Source organism: Gymnodraco acuticeps, unplaced genomic scaffold (genome assembly GCF_902827175.1).
Source record: "Gymnodraco acuticeps unplaced genomic scaffold, fGymAcu1.1, whole genome shotgun sequence".
In the NCBI taxonomy this organism is placed as follows: Eukaryota; Metazoa; Chordata; class Actinopteri; order Perciformes; family Bathydraconidae; genus Gymnodraco; species Gymnodraco acuticeps.
Genome location: NW_022991720.1, coordinates 409422 through 426988, shown reverse-complemented (window position 1 = coordinate 426988; position 17567 = coordinate 409422). Strand labels below are relative to the sequence as shown.

General features: G+C 39.5%; 2 protein-coding genes across 4 annotated transcripts in view; one reads left to right on the top strand and one right to left on the bottom strand.

Moving 5' to 3' along the window:
• LOC117534740 (zinc finger protein 239-like) overlaps positions 1–17567 on the top strand; it is a 311675-nt gene that overhangs the window by 132758 nt on the left and 161350 nt on the right. The window lies entirely within an intron of this gene.
• On the bottom strand, positions 4149–17212 carry LOC117534743 (zinc finger protein 239-like). 3 transcript variants are annotated; one of them, XR_004567312.1, is made up of 4 exons: positions 16898–17212; positions 15762–15825; positions 15049–15124; positions 5016–5144 (listed from the first exon to the last, which is right to left on the bottom strand). XR_004567312.1 is itself a non-coding variant. In XM_034199001.1 (3 exons), the coding sequence occupies exons 2-3, from the start codon at positions 15792–15794 to the stop codon at positions 4377–4379; spliced, it is 801 nt and encodes a 266-aa protein (XP_034054892.1). In that variant the 5' UTR covers positions 15795–15827; positions 16898–17212; the 3' UTR covers positions 4149–4376. The 3 variants fall into 3 exon arrangements, 2 of the variants coding, with proteins under 2 accessions (XP_034054892.1, XP_034054893.1); XM_034199001.1 differs by lacking the exon at positions 15049–15124 and having other exon boundaries at positions 4149–5144; positions 15762–15827; XM_034199002.1 differs by lacking the exon at positions 15049–15124 and having other exon boundaries at positions 4149–5144; positions 15762–15827; positions 17004–17212.

Below are 17567 nucleotides of genomic sequence, written 5' to 3'. Positions count from 1 at the left end.
GACTGTAAGGAATCTTGGTGTTATAATTGATCAGGATTTATCCTTTAACGCCCACATAAAATCAATTTCAAGGACCGCCTACTTCCATCAACGTAACATTGCAAAAATCAGGCATATCTTGCCTCAAAACGATGCAGAGAAACTAGTCCATGCATTTGTTACTTCAAGGCTGGATTATTGTAACTCTTTATTATCAGGGTGTACCAAGAAGTCAGTCAAGTCGCTTCAGCTGATTCAAAATGCTGCAGCTCGTGTACTAACCAGAGTTAGGAAAAGAGACCACATTACTCCTGTTCTGGCTGCCTTACACTGGCTCCCTATAGAACACAGGATATAATTTAAAATTATTCTTCTCGCCTACAAAGCCCTTAATGGGCAGGCGACATCTTACCTTAAAGAACTCATTATACCCTACTGTCCTACTAGGGCATTGCGTTCCAAGAATGCAGGGTTGTTGGTTGTTCCTAGAGTCTCTAAAAGTACAATGGGAGCCAGAGCCTTTTCTTATCAAGCTCCACATTTGTGGAATCAGCTTCCAGTTTGTGTTCGGGCGACAGACACCCTATCCGTTTTTAAGAGTGCGCTTAAGACCTTCCTTTTTGATAAAGCTTATAGTTAGGGCTGATTAGATTCAGCCCCTAGTTTTGCTGATATAGGCTTAGTTTGTCGGGGGACATCTTACTTCTTCCTTCTCTCTGTCTATACCTGTGTACTCTCATGTTCCGATTAACCCAGCTTCCCCAAATGTCTTTCTTTTTGGTGTCTATATACGCCGGGATCCGGAGTCATGGATGATCCTGTGCTCCTCTGTCCTGGATCGCAAGCCCTGGATCTTGAGTTGTGGCTGTGGTCCTGGATCATAGGTCCTGGATGGATATCCTCGTGGATTAATCTTCCTATTATACACACACATGCATTTCCAAACATTTGGACTACCTATGTTGCAAATGTATTATCTTTTCAATTTACACACGGCATCTATTGCACGTCTGTCCGTCCTGGGAGAGGGATCCCTCCTCTGTTGCTCTCCCTGAGGTTTCTCCCATTTTCCCTTTAAACTGTGGGTTTTCTCCGGAAGTTTTTCCTTGTACGATGTGAGGGTCTAAGGACAGAGGGTGTCGTATTATCATACTGATATTTTGTACAAACTGTAAAGTCCACTGAGACAAATGTAACATTTGTGATATATAAATAAACATTGATTGATTGATCGTAAAGGCATTAACCCCGGGAATAGTGGATAGGAAAAGACGATAGGAACTGATTTTTGGACAATTTCACTGCAACCCAGAACAGACTGCTAACTCAACAGGAACTATCAAAAACATCCCTATAGAAGTTTAAAGTCACAACATTTGATCAACCAAACAGATTATTGGAGAAATTACTCTGCAGATTAATGAACAGTGAAACTAAATTCCTTCAATGCATATTAACGAGGCTAGCAGTTGAGATATAAATCCATGGTTTAAACACAGCATAGTAAAACTTTTCATACAGCACGTGCAGCTCAAAGTGCTTTACAAAATGGCGACACATCACAAGTTAAAAATAAACAACAAGAAAGTCCCCTCAGATGTTAAGACCTTTAAAGACACATGCAGCAAAATATAACATTGTAACAGGTTAGGATACACAAGGAGGTAAAATATATGATAATAACGAAAGAAATGATTTATCTCGGAAAGATAAGACTAAAAAAAAGTGAATATATGCAACAATATGAAACCCTATAAAATAAAGTGAGCATATAGGTACAACAGAAATAAAAACATCATAATTCTAATAAAGGTTAAACGATTAAAATATAAAGAAACCAACGTAAAAATAAATGTTGGTATTGAAACTGTTAAATAACTAATATAAGATAAAACCCTTCCTATATCATAAATGAAATATAAAAGTAGGTAAATAATAAAGACTGAAAGACCATTTAAAGTGGGGGGTTGCTAATAAAAAGCTAATTTAAAGAGATTTTAAAATGTACACTGAGCCTCTGATATTTCCTGGTGTTCCACAGTTTGGGAGCGTAGTGGATAAAAGCCTCACCCATTTTATTTTGGGGAATTTAGGGATATTTAAAAAGCCGAGGAGGACCTCAGGGCTTGTCCTGGCACATGAAACGAGATTGACTGAATTGAAGTCTGTTAGTCAGACTTCAATTCAGAAAGACTCTTAAAATATAACTACAGCTCTCAGGACACCAGGAGGAAACAGCTAGCTTGGCTCTCAGTTGTTCAAAACTATGCAGAATGGCTAATGGACTTTAACATGTTAAGCCCTGAGCCTGTTTTTCAGGTCTTACTTACAGTGAAAACTACCCTTGGATGATGGTAAGGTAGACTAAAAGCTTTAGGAATCCAAATTACAATAAGTACCCTGTATCAAGATTGATGCAAAACAAGTGACATTTTACCTTTTTAGAAAGGTTTAGCAACAAAAAAAACCACCTCTGAGGTGATTTGGTGGAAATGGCTGTTTTTACCGTTTCTCTGGAGCCCATAAGTCGATTTTGGTGATTGACATATCTTTTTGACCGTTAGAGCCAATAGAATCGAAGAAGGATTTCCACATATACACACACACAGACGTTACCATTGAGAAATTAAAGCTATGCGCACACAGTTTTGCATGAGCGAACCTATCTCTCGCTCCGATATCTGGAAACGGAAAAGCAGGTTTATTGCTTATGGATTATCAGGAATAATTTCAACAGACACATTGGATTAATCTATGGATTAACCTCCAGACACATTGGATTAACCTTCAGCAACGTTTTTATCGTTTTAATGCCATTGAAGACCACTTTTGACCACACAGCGACAAAGGTAAGCCATTTTGCCGTTTTTAGCTACCTAGCGCCACATGTTTTGATGTCTGTTCTTGTTAATATCTTCGATAGTTCTTATCATAGAGTGATGATGTATGTACCTATCGATTCTGTGCCATCTCACGATGCTAGTCAATATGTTAGATGTGCAGTTAAGATAAGTAATATGGGTGTTATGAGTGAGTTTCTGTGGAGTAATGCGTTTTTTTCCCCGCTCGTGGCTAATTCATATGCTCAGCGCTAGCTTTGTAGGTTTAAAAAAAAAAAAAAGAAGAAAAAAAAAGATCAGTTAGCTGAGTTTCTTCCCGTTACATGGATATAAGACATTCATAGTTTATTGAATATTAAGATGCCCTCAGACGCTGTTTCCTGCAGATGATGTGTTTTTAAGGTGAATACTTTGAGAAAACGTTTTCCCACACTCTTAAAATCACTATGGTTTCTCTCCTGTGTGAACACGGTGATGGATTGCAGGGGTAGACATTAAGGGTAAAAAGCAACTGGCCCTCCGGGCCGGTGGAATTGTATTATCACTGGCCCCACCATTGTAACCACTGGCCCGGAGCATTCGTCCAAAAAAAAATAATCGATTAATAATGAAGAAAATTAACACATTTGTTGCAATAGTAATTTATGCACTAACTACATTACTACAACATTTGAACAATCAGTTCTTCCTCATTTTCCTCAATTGTTCATATTTGGTTTATTAAAATAATGATATTGTGGTCATTGTTAAAAAGATTCTGCTATTATTATGAGTATTATTATTTATTTCATGCACTTTCTGCCTTCCTGTCATTAGGAGTTAGAAATGTAATGGCTATAGATTAGATTCTTCATTATCCTAAACTGCTGGGACATTTCCTTAAAGCCAATACCTTTATATTGTCTACTCTTCACTTACTGTCAGCATAGGTCGGCATTGATGTACAGAGCCGACAGAAGACCTTGTTTGTATTGGCATCATATTGAGAGATGCAGCCAGTGACGCATCCTGAAACCAGGAAGTAAGCTGCTAGTTCTCTCGACAAAAAGTAATGGGATTTCTCCACAGGGTTTTGGAAAATAGCTGGAAATAAGGTCTGTGGAAAACAAACCTGTTTGATGAATGCACGTTTTGTTCAGCCGGATAATCTCCACATGTCTACCCTACTTTTATAATTTTCGAATCATAAATCTAACCGATAGATTATAAAAGGGTTTTAGGACGCGTCACTACACCACTAGAAGCCAACTCCATCGATCAAGCTGGCGGAAACTTTCTCTCCCTCTTCTTCTCCTCTCCCTGTCACTCTCCTTTAACTCCTCCGGTGACTTTCTTTTATTTGAAGATCGTTTTTTGCCCGGCGCTTGGCCGGCTACCGCTGGTATTAAAAACATTTTGGCGAATGGTAAGGTGGCGCGATAGTCTGTAGTGAAGTATATCAATACCACAGGAAACATTTTTTTTTAAACAATATTTTTAGTGGCCCGAGCGGGCAAGTGGAAAATACGTTATAGTGACCCGGGGTGTCTAAATAGTGCTTCCGGGCCAGCGGGCCATTTATAATGTCGAGCCCTGGATTGTGAGTTTACTTGATGTCCTGAACGTTTTTCCCACACTCTTCCCAGCTGTACTTTTTTCTCCAGTGTGAATACGTTGATGTTTTTTGAGAGCACTTGATGAAATGAACGGTTTCCCACAATCTTCACAGCTGTACGGTTTCTCTCCAGTATGAATACGTTGATGTATTTTGAGATCACCTGATGTAGTGAACGTTTTCCCACAGTCTTCACACCAATACGGTTTTACTCCAGTGTGAATACGTTGATGTTTTTTGAGATCACTTGATGCAGTGAACATTTTCCCACACTCTTCACACCAGTACGGTTTTTCTCCAGTGTGAATACGTTGATGTATTTTGAGATAACTTGATGCAGTGAATGTTTTCCCACACTCTTCACAGCTGTATGGTTTTTCTCCAGTGTGAATACGGTGATGTGATTTGAGAGCACCTGATTGAGCAAACGTTTTCCCACAGTCTTCACAGCTGTACGGCTTATCTCCAGTGTGAATACGTTGATGTGATTTGAGAGCACCTGATTGAGCGAAAGTTTTCCCACAGTCTTCACAGCTGTACGGTTTTTCTCCAGTGTGAATACGTTGATGTTTTTTTAGATGACCTGATGTAGTGAAACTTGTCCCACAGTATTCACAGCTGTACGGTTTTTCTCCAGTATGAATAAGCAGGTGTCGCTTTAAATTTCCAGATATTGTAAAGGATTTGTCACATTGCTGACAGCTGTGACGTCTCTCTCTTCCTTTCGGTTTCTAGAACAGACGGACAAAGAAAGAGAGAAAGTAAAACTAAAAAGCATAAATACATATACAGTTAACACAATAAAAACTCACTTAATACAAACATTGAGTTAACGGAATACTACTTTTACTAGCTGTTGTGTTTATTATATTAGATACAGTAACAGCAACATTTTAACCACAGTAAATACAAAAGGTCGGGAATTCGAGTCACATAACTTGACTCGAGCCACATATTTTTGGACTTGAGACTTGCTTGACTAACATTGATAAAATCCTCGACTTGACTTTGACTTGGTATTCATGACTTGAGGCTCGACTTAGGCTCGAGACAGATGACTCGAAAGGACTTTACATTCTAAAAGAAAATATTTGCATTGTACGAAGCCCCTAAAAGGGCAATGAAAAAAAAATTTGCAGGAGAAAGTTACCGGTGCGCCAAGTAGGAAGTGGAATGCATAGGAGACAGACGTTTTGTTGCAGACTGTTATGTTTATTTGGGGAAATTGCAGTGCATACATTATTTGAGATATATTTCGAAGTCGGACTTCATTTTAGGGACATTTCTGCCAGGGGTGTAGAGCCATTTGTTTAAGCACCGGATCGGCAAAACAGGAGAGTGTGTGAACCAGTCTGCCCTGATCTATGAATTCATGTCTGTGACTCTCACAGTATCTGCTGCCCACAGCTGTTTTATAGAAGGAAAACCTCCTTCACTTCATGAAATCTTTGCAGCACCAGGAGGCAGTAATGTGTAACTCAGCAGAATCTGAGAAGAAAAGCACCAGCTGCAAATAACTGTGCCTTTTACTGTTTACTTCACTGTGTTTACCTTCATTAGAAGAAGATAAAGAGCGATTGCAGGCTGCAACATTTTAACAACACACACCCATTGCATCCTGTCACTGCACGTCTCAGTATGTTCCGTTCGTCTTCTGTTTTGTTTGGTCTAATTATTGTTTAAACGTTGTTGTATCTGTATGAAATGTCATTTTGAGAGACCATGCTTTTGATCCTGTGGATTACATTTGCCTTCTGCAGACCATGTCTGGCCATACAACTTTCCAAGAAACACCTGAGTGACGGCACAAGCAGGTATGGCAAGGAGCCCCGGCCTCTACAGCCGTGAGGCTATGCTGGAGCTACAATGCGATCGGCATCATACGAATACGTCAAGCCATCTGTGCTCTTCAATATTGGATGACATCCCTCGGGAGTCGCTTAGAAACACCAGGAAAAAGAGACGAGGAAGGAGGGGAGACGTTCAGAATCGCCTACGGCGGAGATTCAGCCGGCCACCAGTTCTATCCATCATTCTCACAAACCTGCGCTCATTGAGCAACAAAGTGGACACACTAAGGACATACACAAGGTACTGTCATGAATTTCGTGAGGCCTCTTTATTATGTTTCACGGAAAGTTGACTACAATCTACAATGCATGAATCTCTCTTTGAGGTAACCGGATTCACCCTTGTTCGAGCAGACAGTGATGCGAACTCGGGGAAAACCAGAGTAGGCGGCATTTGTGTGTATATTAACCTGTTAAGCTCCATTCCGCCGCGGGCGGGGGAGAAACCACAACATCTGCAAGCAACAGTGTCTGAGGGCTTCTTAAGATTTAATAAACTATCAATGTTTCATATCTATGTAACGGGAAGAAACTCAGCTAACTGATGTGATGGAACGTATGGTACTAATTAGCTTACTACAGTGTAAACCTAATGAAATGTAAACTGCTATATTCTGAAAATGTCATGTCAATGGTTTGACTGATTAGGTCAAATCCCTGGAGTGACCTTTGAATGTGTGAGTGATCAACAGATGTTTTTGCAAGGGGTTTTATGACACTACAGGAAGGATGAGGGGAAGGAAGTTAGGATAAGGCGTTATCTGTATCCCTTTTGCTCTGTATTGAGTGAAGGTTTTGCATACTGTGTCTGAGGGGTATCTGTATATCCCATTGTCTTGTATGGAGTGATGGTTTTGCATACTGTGCCAGAGGGGGTATCAGCTGGCCTCCCAGAATGTTGTTGTAATGTAAATCTGCTTTGATGTCCTCCTATAAAGAGAGCCTGTTTCACTCTGAACAGTACGTGCTCTTTTGGAGGAGACATCATACTTGCAAGTATAAAAGATCCTTATTGCTTTTAATACGAATATTGTGTTGCTGTACGTTTGTTACCTTACTGATTATTCTCTCTAGACCACAGCTGTTTAGAAAGCTGCTACAACACTGATGATATGAACCATTTTTAGCTAAACAAAACACAAGACTAACGCTGAGCCTCTAAATTAGCCCTGAGCGAAAAAATGCTAACGCCGTTAGCAAAGAACTCACGGCGTAAATGCAAATCCAACCCATCGATTAGCATCATGAGATTACACAGATTCGATAGGTATTGGTATAATCACTCCATGATCAAAACTCGCGACATGAGAAACAAAAACAGACATCACGACACGTGGCATAAGGTAGCCAACACAGCAATATCTCTTACCTTTCTTGTTGTCTGATCAAACGTTGTCTTCAATGGCATTAAAACGATAAAAACGCTGCTCAAGGTTAATCCATAGGTTAGTCCAATGTGTCTGTGTCTCTTTGAAATGATTTCTGATAATCCATCAGCAATAAACTTAGTTTTAAGTTTTCAGATTTCAGAGCGGAAGATAGGTTTAGCTTTGGGCAAACTGTGTGTGCATAGCTCTGACTTATCAATGGTAACGTGTGTGTGTGTATGTGGAAATTCCCCTTCGATTCTATTGCCTCTAACGGTTCAAAAGAAATGTCCCCAGATGACCCCAGAGGTGGAGTTTATTTTGCTAAACCTCTCTAAAAAGGTCAAATGTCACTTGTTTTGCATCAATCTTGATACAGGGCTCTTATTATATGTTGTACTTTGGATTCCTAAAGCTTATAGTCTCCGATCCCATCATCCAAGGGTGGTTTTCACTATAAGTAATGTTTTTATTTTTGACGGACACAATAATTTACATTTTGTTTAAGTAGGGTTAGGGTTAGGGTTAATAAAAATCAATATTGATTCTGACTTTTCTATATCCAACTCACAGGTTTATCATTACTTTGAGAAAAAAAAGAGGATTAATTTTCACTGGTGGCCGGCTCGATCGCTGACCGTGTTCACGAGCTGCAACTCAGCCACCCCGATGCACCGGCAATAGTACTCGGGGACATGAAGCAATGTCGCCTGGAGACTGTGTTACCTTGGTTCCAACAGTATGTTTGTTGGAGTAATATTCGGGTTTCAATTTTGTTATTCGGATATTCGTTTTTCGTTTGTGATTGAATTTATTGAAATCTCCAATATCAACGTAAGAGCTTGTGCCTCTTCGGGGGGTGCCAACACTTAACCTGTTAAGCCCTGAGCCTGTTTTTCAGGTTTCAGGCTCGAAAATGGCATTCCCAGAACAAATGACCATATCTTCCCTTCTAACAAGGGTTAAATTAATAATATTTTTTTCTCAAAGTAATGATAAACCTGTTTGTTGGATGTAGAAAAGTCAGAATAAATATAGATGTTTTTTTATTTTAAAGAAAATTCAGATTGAATATGGTAAAAAAAACTGTAAATTATAGTGTCCGTCCAAAAGATATGTTGTACTTATAGTGAAAACTAACCTTGGATGATGGGTTAGTAGACTAAAAGCTTTTGGAATCCAAAGTACAACATATAATAAGTACCCTGTATCAAGATTGATGTAAAACAAGTGATATTTGACCTTTTTAGACAGATTTAGCAAAGAAAACCTCTTCTGGGGCCATTTGGGTGGATTTTCCTTATCTCTGGCCCCCCTTCTTCGATTTGTGACATCTCTTTCTGACCGTTAGAGCCAATAGAATCGAAGGGAAATCGTCCCGCACACACTCATGTAAAAAAAAATATGGTTGCGTCTTCACGCATTCAATCTTGCTACAGAGCGTAGGAATGCTCTGATATTTTAAAACGGAATTGCAGTTTTATTGCTTATAGATAATCAGAACATTTCAAAGGGGACACAGCCACATTGGATATTAACCTATGGATTAACTACAGCATCGTTGTTATCGTTTTAATGCCATTGAAGACCAGTTTTGACAAGACAAAACCAAGGTAAGCCATGTTAGCGTTGTAGGCTACCTAGCGCCACATGTTTTGATGTACGTTTTTGTTGATAATGTTGCGAGTTTGTATCTTTCAGTGTTGAGGTGGGCACCGTTAGATTCTGTGTCTTTACGATCATAAACGATGTGTTTGATGTGCAGCTAGGATAAGTAATAAGGGAGCTAGGAGTGATTTTCGGTGCAGTAATAGGTTAGCATTTTTCTCTTGGGGCTAATTCAGAGGCTCACTGTTAGCATTGTGTTTTTTTTGGAGAAAAAAATGAAAAAGATCAGTTAAACGAGTTTTTCCCGTTATATGGATATTAGGGGTGTAACGGTATCCGTATTCGTCCCGTACCGTCACGGTTCGGACGTCACGGTTCGGCACACGCACGACGAATACGCCTTTTTTTTATGAGTGGGAAAAAAGTGTAATTCAGGGCAGTATCCACTACACTATATATAATCCAGGGGGCGGTATTGCGCCTAAAAGCTGTTTGCCAGCCGCCCTTAAACAACAAATGAAGAACAAGAAGAAACACAACAACAAAACGAACAAAATACAAGAAGAAGAAAAGTTAGTATGGCGATTTCAGATAACACACAGGAGCTAGAACCCACCTGCTTATTTTAAATCAGCTGTGTGGGAACATTTCGGGTTCCCTGTGGACTACAATAACGATGGAGTGTACGAGTGGTGGATCGGACGAGGACGGTGTGTCGCCGTTGTTCTACAGTGGTGCGGTATGCTAATGGTAACACACGCCAAACATGCTAAATCATATCAGAAGGCATCACCCAGATTTGCCAATCACTGGAGCCCGGCAAAAGACAGCAGCAGTTCAACAGCTGATCCCCGCCGTGAGACCAAAATAAATAACGGAAGCTTTTGGCATATGTTTTTCAACGACTTTGTGCTCTTGAAACACTTTCTTATTATTTATGATGTCATATTTTCAAGACATTCTTTTTAGCTTGATGAAACCTTTTTGTTTGACATCAGCCATTATAGATAATATGGCCATCTGAGTGTACTGTGTATGGTTTGTTTTTAACTGTTTAATACAGTTCATTATTCAAAAAAGAGTTCTTTATTTTTAAACTGAAATTTGCACTACTGTTCAATCATAAATAACAACAAACCTGGAATTATGCATTTGGGACTTTTTTTTGCTTTTTCTTGTTGTACCGAACCGTACCGAACCGTGACCTCCAAACCGAGGTACGAACCGAACCGTGACTTCTGTGAACCGTTACACCCCTAATGGATATAAAATATTCATAGTTTATTAAATATTAAGGTTTCTTAGACGTTGTTTCCTGCAAATGACGCGTTTTCGGCCCCGGAACCGGGTCCGTGGGGCTTAAGAGGTTAAAGGTGGGGTAGGTAATTTTGGAGAAACCAGCTCGAGTGCGCTAGAATTTGAAAATACACAGCCGGAAAAAATCTGCCACTTCCTTACAGAGCCCCTCCTCCAACACACACAAACGCGCACATGACCAATGAGGGCACGATATAAGTTTGTGCACAGATGGAAGGCTGACAGGCAGGTAGGCCATCCAGTTATTTTAGCCGGGCCGGCTCAGATGATTGGTGGTGCTTTTTACAAGTAATACGGCTTCCACAGATGAAGTTTCTCAAACTTACCTACCTCACCTTTAACCATAAAATGTATCGTTTATTTTCTCCGTCTTCATATGTAGATATGACTTTTCTCTATTAATCTCCGTCACGTTGTTTCCATAGCAACAATAATAACTTCCTGTCAACAGCGCTAACTCTTCCTAAAAAATAGGAAGCCAAGCCAAATTACACTTAAGACATATACAACTGCAACAAAAGTAACACACACAATGCAATATCCTTTCCAATTGCAAAGAACACAAATTGGGTTGTATACATTAACAAATAACTATAAAAACAACAATATCGTAGAATAACAAAATTATTGACGTGAATAAACCAAAATACACGTGTTGAAGCGGTTCGCTGCTGATTACTACTATGTTTGCCTATAAGCAAGGGGGTGGTACGTAAGATGCTGTTGCTACTCTGGTTCACATAATCACTAAACATTTAGATAAACGTCACACCTATGCAAGAGCCCTCTTCCTAGACTTCTCAGCAGCGTTCAACACAATACAAGCAGACATCTTGGTGTCAATAATTGCCTAAATAGAAGTAAATCCAAACCTGATTTACTTGTATGCTGCTTCCTCATCAGTAGAGAGCAACTTGTGAAGGTTAACAAAACCCTGTAATTTACCATCACAACCAATGTAGGGGCCGGCCAGGGCTGCGTGAGTGAGCTGTGCTCTTTACTAGCTTTTTTTTAGCTTTTTTTGATGACTTTACTGAACTGCTGTCTTGGATGTGTCAAAGATTAGCAACACAATTGATTTGACTGCATTATTATTTTGTACGTAGTGTTAGATACTACCTCTGGACCCCTTCGTGGCAAAAATGTACACATCCATAATAACTGCTATTAAATCATATATCAATATTTCTTTCTACTTTTTTTTTCATGAATCACATAAACAACTTCTAACGTACTCAAAACTACCAAACATTCAATAATATTCAGGATTTTAACCCTTTAAACGCCCGTTTAATTATTTTAATTATTTAATTTCTCTCAAAAATGCCTCATTGACTTCCATTCAGACCACATTTTTTTATCTCACTGCCATTGCAGTATAAAACCATGCATTTTGTAATGTCAGCATTTCATTTCGAAGAAAAGTAGTGATATTTGATATTTATACTCTATTCCAACAGATTACACTATTTTCCCACTGTAGGCCGATGCATGAAATTCTTACATTTTTGCCAGTTATATTATGGAGCCGTGTGACGACCAGGGGGCCAGAGAGTGGTGTGTGTGTATATGTGTGTGTGTGTCATTTCCAGCAGCAGACCAGAAGGTCCTGCAGCATGTGACCTGGTGCTCTCTCAGGTGATACAACAATTTTGTAGGCCTGTGCACAACCAGCACACACCTCTCCTCTCTCTCCGTGTGTGTGTGTGTGTGTGTGTGTGTGTGTGTGTGTGTGTGTGTGTGTGTGTGTGTGTGTGTGCGTGTGTGTGTGTGAATCTGTAAGCATGCACGGATCATTCCATGGGAAAAAAGGCCATCTTTTGAGGGATGCGTTTGATGTGTCTTTGAAGAGCTGCTTGATTACTCAAAAACAAAAAACAACTGTTAATGTGTTCATGCACCTGGCTGCCAAAGATAAACATGCAGTTTGACCAAGGGAGCAAAGAGAAGGAACTAAAATGAAGAAGCATTTCAGTGCAGAGGAGACCTCAGAAGTAATCTTGTAGCCTTCATCTGCCAGCGAAGCAGGAGGACTCATCTGAAGAAGACACAAGGTTCGAGGGGGGTCTGACACTGAATGCTCACTGGAGTCCAGCATTTCTTTGAGTTCCTCTGACCCTTCCTCTGAAAAGTGGAGAGGATACTGAATGTCGTAAACAGTGAGGGGACAGAGAAGAACGGAGGTCGTTCTCCCAGGAGCTGGGGAAAACCAGGGTGTCCTCACAGATTGTGAGAAGAAAGCCCCCCGTGGTGGTGGATGGTGGGCCGGACCCTCAGTGCCTGTTTTAGATATTGTTACTATGCAAGGACAAGTACTTGAAGTGGTGACCTGTTATACATACCTTGGTATCTGGCTTGATGATTGTCTTACTTTTAAACTTCATCTCAATAACCTGCTGAGGGTTAGACAAGGTTTCTTTTTCAGAAACACGTCCTGTTTCTCGCTTGAGGCCAGGAAAAGGCTAGTCACTGTGACTTTGTTTACCTGTGCTGGACTATGGTGATGTGTTGTATATCACTTTGAAAGGATTTCTGATAATTCATCAGCAATAAACCTAGTTTTCAGATTTCAGAGTGTAACATTTTCAGAGGTTTCGCTTTGGGCAAACATAGCTCTCACTTCTCAATGGTAACGTGTATGTGGAAATTCCCCTTCGATTATATTGGCTCTAACTAGGGGTCGATATATATTCCGCATTTGACCGATTATCGGCATCGGCCTGTTTTTTTATCAAATTGCCGATAAAACTTTGGCTCTGATGCGGCCGTTTCTCTGGCTGCAGTCACCACTCTGTGTACACGAGCAATGTCCTGCCCACAGCGCTATCTGATAGGCTATTACTGAATATTTTCCGGGTGGGAGCCAGAGAGGCGGGACCTTCTCAGATTACAGGCAGGTGCGAAAGAACGCAGACTGAAGCAAGCAGCAGCACTGAGCAGCAGAGCTGCGTTAAACCGAAGTTCAATACACATCCCTATCCCCTATGCTGAAGTTGCAAAAACACCACAATCTTATGATCCAATTCTATCAGTTTCCCAGTTACACAGGGACGCGGGAAGTCAGTCAGAGTTGGGGGTGCGTGCAGCGTCACGCAGCGGAGTAACTGTGGGGGGGGGGGCTGCGAGTGGAGCCTCGCAGATTTTCAGGTTGATATGTGAAGCTCATTAGCTAGCCAACATGTATCTAGCAAATGTTTAGCAAAATATTAGAAGTGAGGCTACTAGACTAACGTTAGGTCTACTGTAATAGCCTCACTTTTAATAGTTTGCAAAACATTAGCTAGCACTAGTGTTTTGCAGTTGCTAGCAGCTTATTGGGATTTTATGCTAGATAGACGGCATTGTTTTGATATAATAAATTAAGCATTATTGTTAGTTTAGCATATCAGCCTGCAGCCCCACTTCTTGTCTCTCTCTAACTCATAGCAGATGGCTGCACTAAAGAAAAGGGCACAGAGAGGAAACCAGTTGTAAGATGTTTAAAAGTTCATTAAACATAATATATGCTAAAATGCATTTCAAAGTTGTGTTGCGTTGGAGTTTGTGTTATTCTACATTTTGACACCAAGATTTTCTGATTTTACTACAAATGTATATCGGTTACAAATATCGGTTATCGGTCTCCTTGATTACTAATAATCGGTATCGGCATTGAAAAAGCCACATCGGTCGATCCCTAATCAACAGTTTAGGTGAAAATGTGGATGAAGCTACTTTACATTTTTATGCGGATGATACTGTGATGTATTGTGCAGGTCCCTCCATTAAGGAGGCTGGTGTTAAATTACAGGCTGATTATAACATTATTCAGACTCGCTGAGCTTAAGCTTCTTTTTAAATGTTGAGAAAACCAAGGTAATGCTTTTTTAAAAAGCAAAAAAGACTCCAGAGACTGCTTTGAATATTGTTACTATGCAAGGACAAGTACTTGAAGTGGTTGCCTGTTATAAATGCCTAGGTATCTGGCTTGATGATTGTCTTACTTTTAAACTTCAGGTCATGAATCTGCTTAAAAAGCTGAGGGTTAGACTAGGTTTATTTTTCAGAAACAAGTCCTGTTTCTCGCTTGAGGCCAGAAAAAGGCTCTGTGACCTTTGACCTTTTTACCTGTGCTGGACTCTGGTGATCTGATCTATGTGAATGCACCTGCCCATTACCTGAACAAGTTAGATGCCGTCTATCACAGTGCTCTGGGATTTGTTACTAACTGTAAAGAACTTACTCAACACTGTAAACTTGTCCATGCTTTTATCTTCAGTAGACTCGACTACTGCAATGGTGTCTTCACAGGTCTCACTAAAAGATCTATTAGGAAGCTGCAGCTAATTCAGAACGCTGCTGCTCGAGTCCTCACTGACGCTAAGAAAGTGGATCACATCACTCCTGTTCTGAAGTCTTTACACTGGCTTCCTGTGTGTCAAAGAATAGATTTCTAAATACTGCTGCTGGTTTATAAAGCACTGAATGGTTTAGGCCCAAAATACATTTCTGACCTCCTGCTAAATTATGAACCATCCAGATCTCTCAGGTCTTCAGGGACTGGTCAGCTTTCTGTCCCCAGAGTCAGAACTAAACATGGTAAAGCAGCGTTCAGTTATTATGCTCCAAATATCTGGAACAAACTCCCAGAAACCTGCAGGTCCGCTGCAACTCTGACTACTTTTAAATCCAGGCTGAAGACTTTTCTTTTTGTCGCTGCTTTTAATTGAACTATTCATATCTTAGACTGCACTGTAACTTTTATCCATGTACTTTTTCTTTTAATGTTTCTTTTATTAGCTTTTCTTTTTAATGACTGATTTAATATGAATATGAACTGCTGCCATCTAATGGAGATTCAATAAAGTCAGACTGAAGCATCCTTTGTGCTCCAGTCAGTCCTCTCAGTAAATACAGAGCTGAATCCAGATCAAAAGCACGCTGAAGGCTCTTTGAGCAGGTTTTCTCTCACTGATCCTGCTGTTATGTTAAATGTTTGTTTTTCATGTATTGTGTCTTGATATTTGTTTATGTTGATGTTACACATGGAGCTGCTGTGATGCAAGTCACATTTCAGACTTGATCAATAAAGTATTATCGTATACAACAACTTTATAACCTATATCTAACCATATTGTGCATTCATATTGTATTTTCTAAACAGGTTGTGATCTTTCATTTGGGGATAACAGTGATAGGAATATATTGTGATGAAGTGCACACTGACCTGAGCTCCAGGGGTCTTTTTCTTCTCCTCCATGCTGCTCTCAGTGCTCCTTCTCCGGCTGTGTCTCTGAAATAATCAACACAACTACAGCTGACACATAACAAGACAACTCAATGCAACCGACAGACACAACAAAACAAATCTACAGCTACTTCGTAGGTTCATAGCAGAGGTGAGAAGTAACTAAGTACATTTACTCAAGAACTGAACTTAAGTACCATTTAGAGGTACTTTTACTTTACTTGAGTATTTCTATGTTTTTGTTTTTTTTGTCAGTTTATTGAACATGTCAGAAACAAAAACATACAACAATAATATATACTCTTTTTTTTCTCATTCAAATTAATAATTATAACAAAGTACACAAAAAAACAAATGATAACAACAAAAAAATAATAATTCTCAGCTAGTCTCTGTCATGTTCAACGGGGGCAAAAAACTTTTCTGGTCCTACCCCCTCTAGCATATATGTTTCTTATAAATAAAACATTAGGTCATCGTCATCAGCTACATGTTTGTCTTGTTAATTTGTTTTTTTACAAAACAATGAGAAAGAAATTACTTTTACAATTAGAACAATTCAGAGGTAAATGGTGTACTTTTACTCCACTACATGTATTTAATACTTTAGTTACTTCACAGATCTGGATTAATGATGTGAAATATAATCAAGTGTTAAATCAGACTTAGTTCCACCTGGAGTACACACACACACACACACACACACACACACACAACACACACACACACACACACACACACACACACACACACAACACACACACACACACACACACACACACACACACATCACACACACACATCACACACACAACACACACACACACACACCACACACACACACACACAACACACACACACACACACACACACACACACACACACACACACACACACACACACACACACACACACACACACACACACAATCCACACACACACACACACACACACACACACACACACACACACACACACACACACACACACACACACACACACACACACACACACACCACACACACACACACCACACACACACACACACACACACACACACACACACACACACACACACACACACACACACACACACACACACACACACACACAACCTCTCTCTCTCTCCTCTTCGTCCTGGTTCTTCAGTCTTTCTTCTCCTTGATAAAACACTGCCGTTAAACACACTAATCTTCCTTTAATGCCTTTACTTATGTTTACCGATCAGCGACGTTGTATTAAAAGCTACGAACAAAGAACGGGAGGCAACAAAAACACGGTTTAACGGATGAAAGCACGATAAATCACCCTCCAAGGATAAACTAACTATTTTGTATGTGTTTTAAAAGTCTCTTGAACACAGTATTCGTTATAAAATCTGCATCAACGCCTGTTAGCAACGTATAGCTTCTGAAGACCGGAAAATAGAAACGGACTGCCGCAATGCATCACGGGATTAGAGATGTTCTTTTAAACATAATTTCACTGCCCCCTTGTGGCGAAGAAATATAAAAACTAACGGTATTAAAATAAATAATCATTACATTAATAATAATAATAATAATAATAATAATAATAATAATAATAATAATAATAATAATAATAATAATAATAATAATAATAATAATAATAATAATAATAATAATAATAATAGTAATAATAATAAATATAAATACTTAATAAAGTATATAAAAAAATCTAAAATGGGACTGGTATGACGGATTTTAAACATTGGGGAAAATGTTCTTGTTTGTGATAATACATTTTTTTAATTATATATGTTTT